The sequence below is a fragment of the Telopea speciosissima genome, chromosome 6 (genome assembly GCF_018873765.1).
Source record: "Telopea speciosissima isolate NSW1024214 ecotype Mountain lineage chromosome 6, Tspe_v1, whole genome shotgun sequence".
NCBI classification, from domain to species: Eukaryota; Viridiplantae; Streptophyta; class Magnoliopsida; order Proteales; family Proteaceae; genus Telopea; species Telopea speciosissima.
Window position 1 is genome coordinate 35,440,786 of NC_057921.1, and position 17,611 is coordinate 35,458,396.

Consider the following 17,611-nt stretch of genomic DNA (forward strand, 5'->3'; position numbering starts at 1 on the left):
GAACTAGTAAACCCCAACTATTGTTATGATCGAATCCTGCCTGCCAACGAATTATACTTAGTAAAATAAAGAAAAGAAAGAAAGCTAAAACACATAGAAAACCAGGAAGTCTTTTCTAATTTTCAGAAACTTCAGAAAGGAAGCAAAACTACTTTACAACCCTGCACTAGACAGACTGGAAGGCATAACAGGAATACCTCCAAGAAGTTGGGTGCTACCTGCATTTCATTCACAGGTCCACGATTCAATAGAGATTTAAGGTGGCTCATGCATCAAAATACCTTGCCTTAACATGGAAGCTTCATTATATCTTCACACGGATTCGTTCCATTAAAGCAAACTGGATGCAGCATTGGCAGCTGTTCCACACTCATTACAACAAATTTAAGATTCAGACTGCACACGCAGGAAACAGACAGACTTCAAGTAACCCTAAATTTCAGTTCATATCTTTTCATGGACACACAGAACTATATATTCTGACAAAGCATAACACCCATGTGGTGTCATTCCTTGGTTGGTGGCAGTGAAACTGAAAGCTGAAACCAGATGAATCTCACATATTCATGTGGCAGTTCGATTTCAAGAAGGGGCCTTACCAGAAGATGCTGGAAATAATAATTCTCATCAACCGAGAGTAGCACTTCAAACCATTAAACCCAATTCCGAAGAGGTAATTAACTTGAGAACCAATCTCCAGTCGAGAAAATTTCATAACTTCAAAAACAGAATTGAAAATTATATGTTTCTTCTTCCTCAATGATATTTCCTGTGGGAATCAGATTTTGAAGAACCTGAATGTCTCCCTTGGTCCCTTGATTTCTTCCTATCTCTCTTGGACTCTGCGCGATCCTTCTTGGTGCCATGATGAGACCTACTAGGAGAGTCGGTTCTGTCAGTTCGGTGCTTTGAGCGTTTTCTAATTCTACCACTACTACTCTTTGCCCCAGAAGAACCTCTTTTCTCTTTTGATCTTGAACGGTCATGATTTCTAAGATCTTCATAAGAGTCACTATCTGAAGCACTGTTCCTACTATGCTTTCGTTTAGATTGTGTTATAAATCTCTCATCTTCTGACGATGTATCACCCTGGCGCCGTTTGAAGTGCCTTCTATTCTTTTCATCTTCTGAAGATGCATTGCTGCTCCGATTCTGGTGCCGTCTTGAGTGTCTTCTATGCTTTTCATCATCCGATGATGCACTGCTGCTCCGGCGCTTGTGCTGTATGGAGCCTGTTCTAGTCCTGTCATTATCTGCTACCATCTTTTCCATTTTAAGTTTGTCACTGCTGTTTTCAGGATGGTCAGCACCAGTTACTTTGCTGTCACCACTTTGTCGATTACCATGGACAAGTTCATTTCCATCAGACCTGCCGTCTTTGGTAGTATCCAGATGGCTTGACTTACCATGTGCAACCTCCTGAACGAATAAAGAACCATTTTGAGATATAGGGACTGAAGGTGTATCACCAACTGGCCGGATTTTAAAATCCCCTGCACTTTTACTCGAGGATTCTTTAAGAGAAGCTGAGGTGCTGGCCCTGTTTGTTGAGTAACTTGGATCAGGAGGAACCTCTAAGCCTAGCTCCTTACCCAAGGACTCCAGAAAATCCCCTGCTATCAAACGGTTTAGAGTAGTATTAGCCACTACTTCATTCTTCCCACCTGAATTCTCCACCTGGTTCAGACTAGAAGTCTCTCCTTCATCATCTGAATCATCAGAGAATATTGCCTGCAAAGGGATGATAATATTCATAAGACAATTAAAAAACTCACCTATGTTTGTGTGATGCACATATGCACAAGTTTTATACTCTCAAGTATAGTTGTCAAGGCGTCGCCTAGGCGTTCAGGTGCCTTGGTCAACTTGGTCCCCTCGGACTCCTTGGTTGACTAGTTGGTGTCACCTTGAATTTTGGACCCTCTGCAATGCCTTGGGTCGCCTAGACTACGTGACAACTATGCTCTCAAGCATCAAAAAATATATGCACATGTACATCTACCCAGGATCCAACATGTGTCAGTAAACATATAAGCGTTGTTAATACATGCAAAGGAATTAAAAGATCACTATAGGATGTACTAACAAGTAATAACAATCTGGATTGTTTGGGACCATTCATTTGGACCATCCTGGATTGGTACGGATGATCCAGATCAATCCAGTCCGATATCTATATGCACTGGTCAGTCCAAAATTCCAGTCCAATACCAAAACTGATCGTCATAACCATGATACAAGTAGCAAGCACCTTAATTAAAAGATAGAAACACATATTTAGCACTTACTGATAATAGTTACCCAAAAAATTAAATCAAGGTAATATATGCTTCCATTGGCAGATTAGCTTATCATTGCCAGTGAACTTTTTGTAGTTTCAAAGAGATGCATGTCTTCAGTCATAGTTACCTTACAGTCTGTACTAAATACTAAATGCAAGTACAATATATGAATTGTTGCACTATAAGAAAGCCTCACTGGCAGCTCAATGTCCAAAGTTCAGGTCAAAGGATCAGAGTAGCGGATATGGCTATAGTCTGGGGGTTAATTTCATAAGTACAAAGAGTACAGTATACTGAAACTATTACGCAGATAGAAAAAGTCAAATATCCTTAACCCATGCTAAAGAACATATGAAGGTGTTTCTGAACCATTAACTAGAGTCTAGAGCTTCAATCGTGGTACAAGATCTCACTAATATCTCGGTTTTGTGGTTCCTAGAGTCGAGATACAAGGCGATATGGAAGTCATACATTATCTCGACCAAGATCTCGGTTCAAGTTTCAATCTCAACCCGGTCGAACTAGACCAAACCCTTTGTCTTAATTAAGTTGTTTACACCTCTACTTTAATTATGTGTGTTCTACTAGTACTAAATATTGTGTGGAATAGCCTAGGATAGAGCTCACCTACGCTGTAGACTACCAACCTAGGGTCCAAAGTCAAAGTACCATTTTGGGTTTGAATTTGTAAAAACTAATGTTTCCAATGTGTTTGGAAGGCCTAAAATAGAGTGGATGTCAAGTTTCAGGATCTATCTTGGCCATATGGCCACCGAAACCCACTACCGAGTCTCGATGGGAAAAAATACATAAACTCACAGAGATCACGGCATAACTGTGTTTTGTGACTGGGCGAAACCGACTCCTAAAACCTTGGCTTCAATAACCTCCTTAGCAACCCAACTGAAAGGAATACAGCTTTCTTCCGGTAATTTGGATGAGTAAATTAATGAACGATGAAGGCCATGAGGCAGTAACCTCAATGAGAAACAAAAGCACCATGAAAAAAGTACAACCCAAACCTCATGAACAGACGTAGCAGTTCTCTAACCTTAAAGCCCCCATAATCAGGTGAAGTAGTATTTTAAAATAACCCAGGATCCCTTCCTTACCAGAAAAGCCAAAAAACACATGAGAATTTGGACTAAAAATTCTACCCCAAAAAAAAAAATGGACTAAATAACTTTTACCATAAAGATTTCATATATTTATATTCAAATGTCTTATAAGATTCTCCATCCCCTGCCGATTGCACAAAACAAGGCACATTGGCCTCAGGATGATCTGTGAAACTTCTGAAATAAGGAACGGTACAGCAAGGATAAGCCACAGATTCAGCTTCACCAACATAATTGTACCAAGCATTCAAAATCAATATTCCTCTTGAAATCAAATGGTAAATCATAAGACTCCTCCCCCCCCCCCCCCCAACACAAAAAAAAAAAAAGGCAATGGGAGGGGATCAATAATAAATACTCCAGCCAAAAAAGCACACCATAAAAGCAATTGGACCTCAGAAGGCACCCCCTTTGATCCAAATCTTCAAAAAAGGACGAGAGGAAGGATGGAATTTTGGATCCTGAAAGATATCCATACTTAACTTGAGTGAAAACAGACCTGACTAGTGGATATACCAAAACACTTCAATCAGTTCCCCAGTAGATATAATCCACCCCTGAAATAAACTGAAAAATACCCAGGCCCTTGAATTCCCAATAATTAAGATTCTTTGGAGCACCAGGTTCTGGATAATATTCTTCGTATCACACTCCAAGTAATGCTACACTAATGTTTGTTTGTCACTGTCTAAGTTGTGGATGCTAGGAGAACTCCAGATTAGCCAAGATTACCACACCGCATGTAACTCCAAAATCCTTACCTTTAAGTCATCACCTACTTGAATTCTGATACCTCAAATAAAAAGGTTAAGCTGCTGCATAACACCCTTCCCTTGTCCATGTGGATAGAGTTCACCAAAGATTTTTTTTAAGTGATTCAAAAGACCATATTTACAGGCAATAACTGATCCCATAATGCATTCTGATCCTCTCCAAACATCCACAGCCATTTACATAACGTGGCATGATTCGTAGTTATTTATTTCAAAAGTAAATAACCCAGTCCCATTTCAAAAGTAAGGAAATTTTCCTTTTCGTTTGACCTTTCCACAAACTCTAAAAGCAACAGAGATAGGCCCATATATATATATATATATATATATAGAGAAGAGAGAAAGAGAGATGTGGGATGCCAGCTAAGGACCTTGATGAGGGTTACCTTACCACCTTTAGAGATATATCCAGATTTCTATCCTTCCAACTGCTTTTCCATCCTAAACACACTGAGACTGCTAGTTACTTCAACAGGCAATTTCACTGCACCAATTTAACTGTGTAATCAAGGTATGTAGGAGACACGATAGCATGCTTGAGTTTGTTGCATCTGCCATTTGCAGTGCTTCATAATTCCCATAATTGTGCTAAAGTCTTCTCTCCTGGTTCACAAACTCAAGCTACAACAAAGAATCGACCTTACAGATACATCCGCCAACAACCAAATCTAAATAACATGTTGAGAAGGAATTAGCACCATTTGAGTTTATTTCAGCCACCACATTGGGTTGGCCTTCAATGTTGATTAATCCACGGCCACATATGGGCATGTTAAAGAGCTAGCTATTTGACCCTGGGTAATTGCTGCTGATGCTTCCAGCTTCTGAATCTGAGCCAAGATACAATTCAATAGTACAACTAGGTCTGCCCGAGTTTGACTGAGTAGGCAGTCTTCCAAAGACAATATAGGGCCACTCGATTTGTCTTGTTGCATCAAAGTCCACATCTCAGTGAGTTGGACTGTGTGAGAAACCACCTTAACGAATCTCAAATATATTGCTCCCAAGTGCTAACATAAGCAATCCAAGAGGAGGCCAAACCACAGTTCATAATACCAGACTCTCTCACAGTTCCACAATGTAAGCCCAACATCGACCCATGAGGGCATAAATAGGCCAGCAAGCAGGAAAAGTACACAATATCACACATATGCATGCAATATGTAAGATAGATCGACAAATAAGATGTGTGGATGGATGGAGGAATATACAAATGACCGGATAGATGATGTGTCCATGTACATGCCATGGTTTAATATTACTAAATATATTTCACTAAAGAAATACATACAGCTTTGAAGTGTGTGTGTGTGTGTGTGAGAGAGAGAGAGAAGCCTTGAAAGTCTAGTCTGCATTGAAACATTAGAAGAGAACAACATATACCTTGTACAAGTCAACAGGCCTCTCAACATTTGCATTGTGTATTTCAACATCAGCTTCTTCGATATTTGTTTCTTCATTTTTCTCTGGAAGTTTTGATTGAGATACAGGCAATGTATCTTTATTTGCAGTAGCAGACTGTTCAGCTGTTGTGGTTTTGACAGAATCAGATGTAAAGATTAGGGTTTCCATCCTGCTCTTGGCCCTTGGAGCTGGTGGGGGCTGCAAATAGTAACAGGTATCTTCTTTCAGAGGTCCTTTAAGGGATAGTCATATCCATAAGCAAAGCAAGAATATGCCATAGAGTAGCAGTTTTGGAGCATTTATAACAGAAATTAGAAGTGAAATATTGAAATACAGTCTGATACTGTTCCAGTTAATACTGAATAAGAAACTCTTAAGCAATGTACTAAAGCCTGCATCCAAAGGTCAATTTGCTCTGTGGTATGGAACATTCCCATACAAGTTGGACTGACAGTCTGGTCCCAGCGAACCCAATGACATTAGGAAAACTTGGATTTTAAAAGATCAGCCAACACGGTAGAGTGGTTTCTTCAGTTTGAAATTCCAGTGTTTGATGCATATCTGATGCAATAGCATTATCGTGAATCGGTAGATGGACAGGCATAACACAATCTGGAAACACAGTCTGAAATGAACCAGAAACAAACCGCCCTTTTGGTCTAATAAGTGTTGCTAGGGGCTATTTAGGCTCTCTTTGTATCATTTTTATTTTTTATTTTTGTCTATTTAACAAAAATCATTAATAAAAACCAATTTTTATCAACAACATAAATATTGTTTGGTAACCATTATGGAATGAAAAACCAATCGGTAACTACCTAAGTGTAAATAATTTTTATGAAAGTTTGCATTAAAATTAGTCCTTTAGAAAGACATTGGCTCAAAGCCCATATACAGTTTAAGTAGTGGGTAAAGAGATTCTCCCTTCACCCATCTTCCATCTCAATTCCTTCACAAAACTGCAACAGAGAAATATGTTCCAGCTGTTTGTTTTGTTTTGTTTTGTTTTGCTTTCTTTATAAGTTGTCAAGATGATGGCCATATTTCAAGAACTCACGAGATCTCGATCTTGGCGAGTTTCTCAGTTTTTTGAGAAACTGAGACGAGTTGGCATACGAGTTGCAAAAGTGCAACAACTCGACCGAGATCTCGAGATCTTGCCGAGTTCTCGAGATCTCGACCCAAACTCCTTTATATGAGTGCCAGATCCCGAGATCTTGGTGGAAAATCTTGGTATACAGACACTTATTTAGGCCAGGAACTAAGACAGACACTTAGTTAAGATATTATTCATAAATAAGCAAATACCCCCCTATTTGAATCCAATAAAAATAGTTAAAAAATCATATTCCAAAAGGAAAAAAAGTCAACCCCCCAATTCAAGAACAAAAACTGGATTTTCGGCGGTAGGTGCAATTTTCAACTTTCTAATGTTGGGGTTTTTCTCAAATCTAAAAATTCCATAAATCTTAATATGGTAAAACATTGCTAAAAACCAAAAGTGCGGTAAAATATTCATTTGTTTTGATGTCCAAAAAAATATTTTCATTCAGAGCGATTTTGACAGCATTTGTGCACACCAAATTAAGTTTGACCGGTACATAATTCCTATTTGGACTTTGTTTTTGCAAAATCTGGTAGTGCAGTGTATTTAAATGGCCTAAAATAGGCTGAATACCAAGTTTCAGACCCAAACTAGGTCTAAAACCCAGCGAGTTGAGGCTTCGAGTCGGAAAAAAAAAAATGCACCAACTCAACGAGAGATCTTGACTCGACTTGGTTTTTCAAGGGACCGAGCTCCAAGTTTTAGTACCTTGATGATGGCAAAAACAATCGATGAGTTCCATCACAATTGGCTCAGATGGAGATGGGTATGAAAGCCTAACATTTGTTTTTTAGCATCATTTATTTCCGTCTCTCTGTCTCTACTCCTCTCCCTTCAACCCTCTTTGGTTTTTACTTCTAACACAAAAACTAAATCAATATAAGTGAACAGACACAAAAGACAAAAATAGCTTGCTGGGTTTCCTATATCCGATTGTCTTTTCCATGTGGAGTTTCTGTAATTCTTGCTACATTCTGGTGTTGGGCCAGTTCAAGGATTTATTTGCAGGTCAGCAATCTGCTCCTGACTGATGGTTATTTTTTTTAAATTTTACTGGGGCGTTGTTGGGATCTGGATTCTATTTCTTCATTTGTTTTGATTCCTCGTTCTTTGGGGTTTTATGATGGGTTTTCTTGCTTGTTGCATTCACCGATCCTTTTATTTCAGGCTACCCAATCGGCTTTGCCAGCCGGGAGTTCTTAAAAATGTCTCAGCCTCTTGATCGGGTGAAGAAGAAGAAAGAGGACAGGGCAGGGGCTTGCCTTTTTAAAATAAAATCAAGTTACTGTTTTACCCTTCAGTTTTACGGTTTATGAGCATATGCTCATAAAAGCGTCCGCAAAAACAAGTGGAGAACAGTTTTCAATGAAAAATCATAAACAGGTTTCGACCCTGTTATGGTTTTTGTGTTTTTTCAAACATTTTTAAATAGAAACAGGCTCCATAAATGATACCAAACGCAACCAAAAACCTTTTTTTGGGCAAAAATAAAAAATACAAATGATACAAAGAGAGCCTTGTCTATTTGGTGTTAATCCTGCAATTTGGATTTTATTTTATTTTTAGTTGGATATGTGAAGGAGGTTTCATTCAGTTGTTTCCTAGTTTGAGAAGTCTGTTTCAGTATTTTTCTATTTTATAAAGAGTCTTTATTTTCTTTATAAACATTGTAAACCAACGATTGAGAAAGGATGGAATGACAATTTGACTTTGGTTGGTTCTTCACAATTGTGGAGTTGTGCGTTTATGAGCAGTTTGGTTGACCACCTCCTGCTCTTGCTTCCATCTCTCTTCTCCCTTCTTCAGGTACGACTTCTCTTCCTCTTCCTTTTTCTTTTTTTCCTTACATTCCATTCTACTCTTCTTTCTTCTTTACTTCTTCTGTTTCTGCTGTTTCCTTTCCTTCTATATTATATTATAGCTTTATTCTTTATGTTTTCCCTTTGAGTTTCTTAACCCCATACCCATGGTACCCTGCTCTAGCAGTACCAACAGTTCCCCCCTATATCAGGTTTGATCTCCCTCAGCCCCTCCCTTTTCTTCCTAAGGTTTTGGGTGGGAGAACATCTGGCATAGGCGACCCAAGCCCTCAAGTTTCAGCACCTAAGTCCTCTTCTGCAGTGAGATTTGAATTGAAGTTCAGGTCTGGTTCCTTAGCTACCACCAGGATCTGTTTGCAGGAAATATTAACATTTTACTACTGGATCTTCAGACATACTGTTAGTCAATTTTGAGAGGCCTTGGTATTAAGGTCTTGTGAGTGAAATTTCAGATTGAAAGAGTTTCACTCGAGTTAGATATCTCACTTGAAACCAGGTTGGCTCTTCTGCCCCTCTATTCTGTCGAGAGGTTGAAGACAACCTAGTTACATTATTTACAGATAAGGACTCCTCCTCCCCTATTTTACCAAATAACCTTGTCTTATAGAAGCAATTCTGTCTTATTCTTTTCATAATTTTAATTACCAGAAATGCCCTTCACTTCAGTAATTATTCCCTGTTGAGTCCCTAACTCTTTGTTCCTCCCTAAAAGGTTATGAACTTCCACTTAATTACAGAATTGCCAACTTTAATTTTTTGAGCCGTTTATCACTTGGGTGAGCCCATAACAACCCGAAACTAGGGTTTTGGAACTTGAGGTCACATCAATATCCATGCCTTGAGTAAGTCTTAAGAAACAGAATCCCAAGCATATGGGGGTGCTGAACCTTCAAATAAAATCCAAACCCAACCTGCAATTGGGCCTTGCCAAGCCCATTGCATTTGGGTAACAGGACAGGTAGTCTGATTGGCAGGTCTGGATTTCAAAACATTGATGCAAAGAAACAGAGGATGATTCTCCTTCTCCATAGAAAAATGAGCAATTTAAGCACAATTATAATTGAGAATAGCTGAATAATTATTTGAAAAAGAAACTACAAACTAACTATTGCAGATGGCTAATCACGGTAGAAGTTCAAGAATAAAGAACTCGGCGGATGATCAAATTGAAAACTTATAATTGAAGGAACAAAATGTTTCTTCAAAGGAAACAGCAAATCTAACACTTGCAGAAAGATAATAGTAGAAGCTAATTAAAAGTATCACTGCAGTACCTTCCCCATGAATGGATCAATCATATCAAAGCGCTTGCATAGAATAGGTGAAGGACGCCACTGAAATTCTTCCCGCTTGGGGTACATTTTCTTTGCCATCAGCTCTTCAACCAGAGAAATCTTGGCTTGCTGTATACACACATCATTGTGAATAACTTGAATAATAATCTTCAAACCCATAAATCTTTGGAATGCACAAACCGGTATAGGTTCCACCTACCTCCATTCCCCTAGATGTAAACTGCAGCCCAGTAGTTGCTGAGAGGTCAAAAACCTGCTGCCTAGAAGAAAGATTTGTTTCTTTATTCCATCCTGCCTTCTCCATTGTCTCAGTTGCAGCCTCAAAGTCCAATCTCTCACGAGCACGATCAGATTCTGACATACTACTAGATCCTCCAGAATCAATAGTACGAAGGCCACCTTGATACTTTTCCTTAAGAAACCGTTCAAATCTTTCTTGCTTTGCAGGATCATCTCTGAAAGGTTTTGCAGATTCCGGAATGTCATTCTGTACTTACAAAATAGAGTTGACCCAATTTCAGATTTCTGTAAAAAAAATGACTGAAGCATGAAAACATATCACACCAGAACGAGGATACTCCCCCAACAAGAAGGTGGAAAACATCCGCTAAGTTATTGGCAATGTGGATTTACATCTGGATATTAACAAAATGTGCCACTTACAAGTGATGCAGGTTTCATAAACGTATCAGAAAGATTGAACTGGAGCTGAACATCCGTAGAAACAACGGAGGAGCTGGAATCCCTAGAGCTCCTTTCTAGGGGCTTTTCCCCAAGAATTTTACCACGGACCTCTGCCGACATCTTTTGCACATTTGGCATCGATTTCAAAATCAGTTGTTGCTTTCTCTCATCTTTACGCTTCTGCTGTTCCTCCCACAGCTTTCTTGCATAGTAATCATGCCCATTTCCTCCAGTAAGGAAGCAAAATAATGGATTTGTTTTATTCTTCTCTTTGGAGAGATCTTCAAATAATTTACCACAGCGAGCAACCAAAGTTGCAAATCCTTCAATAAGTATCCTCATGTTATTATCCTCTGGCGGAGGAACCTCTGGAGGAGGAAAGTCAGCAAGGTTATATCCGGTCTCAAGAGCAGCAGGAAATTTGTGATGGGGTTCAAAGTCTTTTGGGATAGATGGAGGATCAAATCTGGCCAACAGATTTGTACGATAATAGTGAGAACAAGATTAAGGCAAACAAGCTAAGACAATCATCAGAGAAGCAGATAGATTTTTCAAACAATACTATTTCTAGTCATCAGTTTCAAACCTTGGAACTATCACAACAGATTCATTAGTAATTTCTATTTGCTAAGTGTTATGTAGCTAACTGTTGGGCAGAAAAAAAATAGCTTCCATTTTGGAACTTAATAGGAATTTAGAAATGGTTCAACTTGAGCTCATCAGAAATGCTCTAGTACTACCACCACCTTTCCGTCTTGTAGTCGGAATTAGATGCAACTTTAAAACCAGGGAGAACACCCTGTTCATTTTTCCCCAGCATTTTCTTATTGTCAGGTATCATTAGTGCAGGCTCTTCAACTTCTTGAACATAAGTCTCTTCAAAATCAAAACCTGAAGAACAAGATCATCAAACTAAAACTCAGCAGAAAGAACTTCAGCAAATACTTAATATTATCAGATAAATAATTAGAAAAACCAAACCATGAACAGGGTAATGTTTTTATACAGGTAACATTCTGAACATACAAGTCCCCAAAACATCTTTCTTTACCTAAAAAGTTTATCTATCAGTTTTTTCTAGGTGCATTATTGTTAAAATGTAATACAATGTTTGGCCATTTTCTTTCCTTTTAACTCCAACTAAACCCTTCATGAGGGAAAAAAAAAAAACCAAGAAAGGAAAACTTCAGCATTTTATATTGAAGGTGCCTATTAGAAAATAAAAATAAAAAACATAATAATAAGTTTAGGTTGTTCATTATGGATATTATGGATACACATCCCTATTTTTTTTCCCCACTAAAAGGTCATTTGTATCAAGTAAAGAACAAAAAAATACAATTCAGAAAAGAGTGAATAACAGAATGCTAAAACCCCCTAACCCCACCTACAGCAATGCCATCAGCAGGGTGGAGGGCAACCAACAGAATAAAATTACAGACTCCAAAACCGATATCTTGGTCTACGCTGTGCATCCACTAAGAGTTCATCTTGCACCGAAGGAGGGAAATCAGGAGAATTGGCGGACAAGGAATTTTTAGCAGCGTCCTTGCCAAGAAATCTGCTATCAGGTTAGCTTCACGAAAGCAGTGGGAAAGCTTCCACCAGATAGAAGATAGATAGGTCTGAAGATAACTCCAGTCTTGATACACAAATCATGGAATAGATTTACCATATTTGCAATTACCATTGCTATCAAAAATTCATTTTTTACTCCCCTCCATTAGAGTTTGCATCAAGTCAAATTTAAATGGGTGCTCCTTAAGGTGACCATGGCCCTTCAGGTGTGTCGTTTTCAGATGAAATGAAGGCAGTATCGTACTCATGGTCCTCTCTGTACGGGTTCCTAGGGATTTGGGTTAGGTGTGATTCCTAGCTATTTGCAAGGTGCAAGGATCTCAGTTTTCAAGGCTGCTCTGTCTTCGTAGCTTAAACTAGCAATCCCCAATTATTCAGACAATCTGCATCTGCCACAGCATCACTACACATGGAGGAACGGCTTTCCACTCCAAAGCCTGCAGAGCTAAACAGAAGAACTTTAGCACCTACTTGCTCTCACGATCAAACTTTTCACACACAGCAAATGACCATGTGCACTCTAATCCGCAGTGTATTCCAGGTTTTTTCTCCTCAAATTGGCTGAGCTTATAATCCAAATCAGTATAACTGAGGACTGATCCAAGCCATGATAACCAAACCTTCTTAAAATTCTAACCACCAAGGCACTCAAGTGGGCCGGCGGCAGACAACCCTTCGGGAGAATGCCAAGCTATTGGCTCATTGCCAAGGCAAACCAGGCTCTACCAAAGCAAACCCCCTCTTAGTCGCAAGGCTTCTAAACCAGAATTTCCAAGATTATCACCAGTTTTTAGATATGCCTTCCTTGTTGAGAACCATTGGAGAGTCAAACTGCCCCAAAATTCACTAAGCTTCTCCCAACCCACGACTTTGCCTACAAAATTTAGAAGCAATCTAAGGTCTGAAGGTCCACCAAACCCAAAACCAGAAGGAGCACCACCAAGCTCGATGGCCTACACTGCACTACCATGCGCAAGTGCACAACACAAGGCACAGCATGTGCACACATTCACACACAAAATTCACTCCATGGCATTGAAAATTCAAATAGCAAGTATTTTCAGTATAAAAGCTTTCAAACTTTAGCAGATTACTCAAATGCTAACCTTCTGAAATTCAATCCATGCATATGAATGATTAGCATTAAAAGAATCTAGGGAGGAAATGTATACTACCACACCATCAGGAGTGGGAGAGGAAGAGGTAAAATCAGAGAACAAGAAAAATATTCCCAGACCAACAGATATATGATCAATCACATAAAAAAACACACTCCGGTCTCACATAAATCAGTTTCTTTTACTAAGTAAATTATTGTCACTGCAGTAACCATTGATAAATATAATGTTATTACCAGGATGGAAGATATGGTGACAGAAATCACAAGTTATCGTAACACTAACCAGAAGCATAGATATCTTCATCTTCTACATCAGGTTCTTCAAGTGCTCCAATGCCAAAACCAGGAGCCATTTTTCCTGCTGATGAATCTAACTTATTAAGTTAATTGCCCATAACATCAAGATGTAAAACATTCTCAAGCAAACTTTATGTAAACCGTAGATGAGAGGATTAAAATTTTTTAGTATATAACATGTACAGAATATCCAATAGAACAAGGAATCATATACTTACACTTGGAAGCAGAAAGATTATCTTTCATTGAAGTATACCTCCTATTTAAAGATTCTTTATTTCCAGTAACACGCAATCTTTTCCTCTCTGAAAAATGCACAAAAAAGCTCAGAGATGCAAGAAAAAACCCAAAAAAAAAAAAAAAAAAAAATTTCTGGCAGCCAATGGAGTAAGTAACAGGCCAACAGTTTATTTAAGAGAATGATCTCACCTCTGAATTCAGGAGCATGCTTGAAAGGATCATAACCCAAACCATGCATGTCCTGCTTTGGGTCAAGTACAAAAACCTGAAATAATGAAAACATTAGACTCATCTCCCTCCTCTTTCAACAGTTAACAACTGCACACTGAAGTAAACTCATAACTGAAGAGCAACTTGAGTTTCTTACAACTGGAGTCTGTTGATCATATACTGGTGACATTCTAGAAAGTTCTAGTCAGCCCTGAGTTCACCCTGTTAATATTCCAACTTAGCTGACACCTTGGATTATAATTGACTCTCTCGTTAAGGTGGATCGATATCTAGAATGGGCATTGCTGCCGTTTTCTGGCCTCATTGGTTTGAAAGGGATAGAAGAGGGTTTTCCGAAGTAGAAGAGTCTTATTCACAACTCTTTGGATCATAGTTGTCAAGGTGTCGCCTAGGTGGGCGCCTTGCATCTAGGCCCCCTCCAACACCTTGGGTCGCCTAGGCGCCATGACAACTATTCTCTGTATATTTTGAAGACCATGATCTTTGTGTATCCACAAATATGTGCAGGCAATTCAAATAGAGAGATTTCAATTTTTAACTCACTTATTTGCAGAAAAAAGAGCTTCATTGCTCTTGTATAGCTGTATTTTTGTGCATTCTTGAACAAAATCTCTAAGCAAGGTTAGAAATTTTGTTTTCGACCGAAACCTGGTCAAAATCCTGCATGTTTCGGTGGTTGTTTTATTTTGACCATTTTGATGGTCAAGTGCTGATATTTTGGCCTGAAACTTCACGGAGACCCTAATTAAGCATCTCTAAACCTAATGGAACCTTTGCTAGTTTCGGGTTAAAAAACAAACCCAAAATGCTAGTTTGGTTTCATTACCCTAGGTTTGTATTGTACGCCATACCTTGGTATATACTTTCTCAAACATAACCTATATTACACATAATTTAATCCTATAACTAAAATATGCACTACAAATGAAGAAAAATTATTTCATATTATTAAATGTCAAAGCGTCAAAATTTGCAAGCACACGTACAAGTGTACAAGCGTTACAACTACAAGTATACAACCGTCAACCAAGGTGAAACTCAAAACACCCCCACGAAGTCGTTCCTCCATCTCTATGTCAATACCACATAGAGTTCCAGGCGGGCTCAAATGATGAGGAAGATTGTTGCCGCCGATGAAACCTTTCCTTCCATTCTATCACAAAAGAAGGCCATATCATGCTATGTCTGAAGAAACGATCAAAGTCCATCACAACAGCCTGATAGGTTTCATCATCAACATAATCTAGGTATCCCAACCTAGGATATAGATAACCGGGTCGGGAAGAAGATGCAAATGTAGATCCAATGTAGTTGCTTGGTGGATCGGGCTGATATGTTGTTGGGAACCTAAGAATGAGAAGATGCCATCCACAAAACATGACACACCCTGTGAATGATAATCATCAGCAGTGTGGAATGAAGATGATGAAAAGGCATATTGATCAAAGCTACTATACCGTCCATTCACTGGATGTCTCTGTGGAAATGAAGTTGCAAACCTCCAGAAACTTCAAACCCATCGTATGCACTACTCCTCTCCAGATTGAGGCCTCCAAGTGTGTCAGACAAGAATGAAACATCTATCTCCATGTAAATGTTGTCATCCTGCTCATCTGGTCAGACATAGCATGACATGGCCTTCTTTTGTGTAGCATGATCAAACTGAGTCTCTCCTTTGAATCAGATAAGCTCTAGCTCTAGCTCCAACTCCACCTAGTCGTAATCCTCTCGAAGGCTCACAAATCTATCGTCATCACCACCACCACCATCATCAGACGGTGTGCGAGAGTTGGAACTGGAATGTAACCAGTCGATATCCTCATCATCCCTGCCAAGCTCGGAACTCAAAAGGTCAGGGTGTCTATGTGTAACCTCGACCCACTCAAGCAGCCATGAAATTGCTAACGTCGACACCCATCTAACTAGCAATCTCAGGCCAGGCCTACCACCAGGTCGATCCATCATAAGGTAACCTCACCCACTCGTACAATGGATCCTATTCATCTGACTCCACGTGGAAGAGGTTGCTGAGCTCGATTGGGTCTTTGATATTCCATGCCCATGCGTATATGTTGCATCTTCAATCTCACATTGTAGTGCACACACACTAATTGCTCCAACCGTTTATGAACAAATCAGTTCCGCCTCTTGGAGTGGATAAGTGAAAACATACTCAAGTTGCTTGCATCTGGAGGTGGAACATATGGGAAAGCACCTTAATTGCTGTCTTCATCAAGTTAGGTAGCATCTCTCCCATATAGCACCCACCATTCACCTGCATTAGAATATTTTTGGCAAGTGATTGTACTTGCTACATATATGAATCGATGTTATCGAACTAAGAAACTAAGTTAATGAGCCTACCAGGAGCGGTATTGTCTAGGCCATGGTTCGAGATCTCGCCAAGTTTCTCGGCATTTCAAAAAACCGAGTCAATATGGCATACGCATTATTTTTTTACATTTTCTCGCTGAGATCTCGGTATCATCTCGACCCATGCAGCTGACCCCTATTTTGAAGATATTTTCCTGATTTTTTAGATTATAAATTTGCAATTTCTCGACGAGATCTCACCGAGATCTCGGTATCGGGTCTGGATATGGGTTTTGACCCATTTTTTCACCCCATTTAACCCATCTATCCCATTTTATAAAAGAAGCTACATGGACAGAACTCTCAAATCTCGGCGAGTTCTGTCCTAAGCCTCTAAAAAAAGGGAAAACAGCCATCTACCTTCATTTTCTTCCTCTTTGCTTCAAATCTTGGGTGGATTGCATGGTTTCAAGTGAGATTCAAGTACTAAATTGAAGATTCAACTCCAACAGTCCAAGAATCATCACTTATTTGAAGATTTTTCAAAGGTATTTTCTAGTTTTCCCCAAATCTATTTTTTTCAACAAAATTTGTGCAATCCTTGATAGATTCATCTGGTTTTGAGATATGTTAAACATCTTTGGCTGATCTATCACTTGATGGAGTCGGAATTATTTTTCAGTTATTAAATTTTTTATTATAATTTCTGAAAAAATAAATGATTTATTTGAAGAAAAAATTTGAAAAAAATAGGATGAGTAGTGATTGTTTAAAAATGATTTTCATATATGTTGAACAACTTGGGATGCTCTACAGCCTCATGGATCAGTTTTTTATTTTTACCCATTAAAAATTTTATTTTATTTTTCAGATTTAATAAAAATATTATTAAAATTAAAAATATATATATAATATTAAGGAAAAATACTTGTTATTTATAGAAAATTATGTACAACATATGTATATAATGTTCAACTTCAAATGGTGTCAAATACATCATTATATTATATTTTTCTTATACTTTAAGGTATAAATATTTTTAATAAAAATTATAAATATTATTTTTAATTAAGAAATAAATACTAGAGTTAGGGAATAACTAAGAGATAGTTATTTCATAGTTCTAATAGCTTGACATTATGTTTAACAGTTATGAATAGCATACTTTAAGTTTTGAATACCTTACTTTAAGTGAACCATGGTTATTAATACATGCTTTTTTATGTAACAGTGTAAAATATAAGACATTTTGTACACAATGTCTGATATAGCATGGCAACATGGAGTCCCGATGTCCGAAGACAAAAAGAAATCCAAATGCAATTATTGTGGAAAGTTGCTATCTGGAGGA

The 17,611-nt window shown here is 38.4% G+C and overlaps 1 protein-coding gene across 3 annotated transcripts in view; it reads right to left on the reverse strand.

Moving 5' to 3' along the window:
• Positions 1-533: 533 nt before the first annotated feature.
• The window catches only part of LOC122665356 (G patch domain-containing protein TGH), a 46,303-nt gene continuing 29,225 nt past the window's right edge, over positions 534-17,611 (reverse strand). For 2 of the 3 annotated variants that reach the window (XM_043861487.1, XM_043861486.1), the window contains 9 exons: positions 13,906-13,981; positions 13,695-13,781; positions 13,462-13,540; positions 11,228-11,377; positions 10,461-10,947; positions 9,997-10,284; positions 9,777-9,905; positions 5,557-5,775; positions 534-1,731 (listed from right to left, as the gene is read on the reverse strand). In XM_043861487.1, coding sequence (XP_043717422.1) covers positions 757-1,731; positions 5,557-5,775; positions 9,777-9,905; positions 9,997-10,284; positions 10,461-10,947; positions 11,228-11,377; positions 13,462-13,540; positions 13,695-13,781; positions 13,906-13,981 — 2,490 coding nt within the window. In that variant the 3' untranslated portion in view covers positions 534-756. The remainder of the gene's footprint in view (positions 1,732-5,556; positions 5,776-9,776; positions 9,906-9,996; positions 10,285-10,460; positions 10,948-11,227; positions 11,378-13,461; positions 13,541-13,694; positions 13,782-13,905; positions 13,982-17,611) is intronic. The other variant, XM_043861488.1, reaches the window with a different exon arrangement.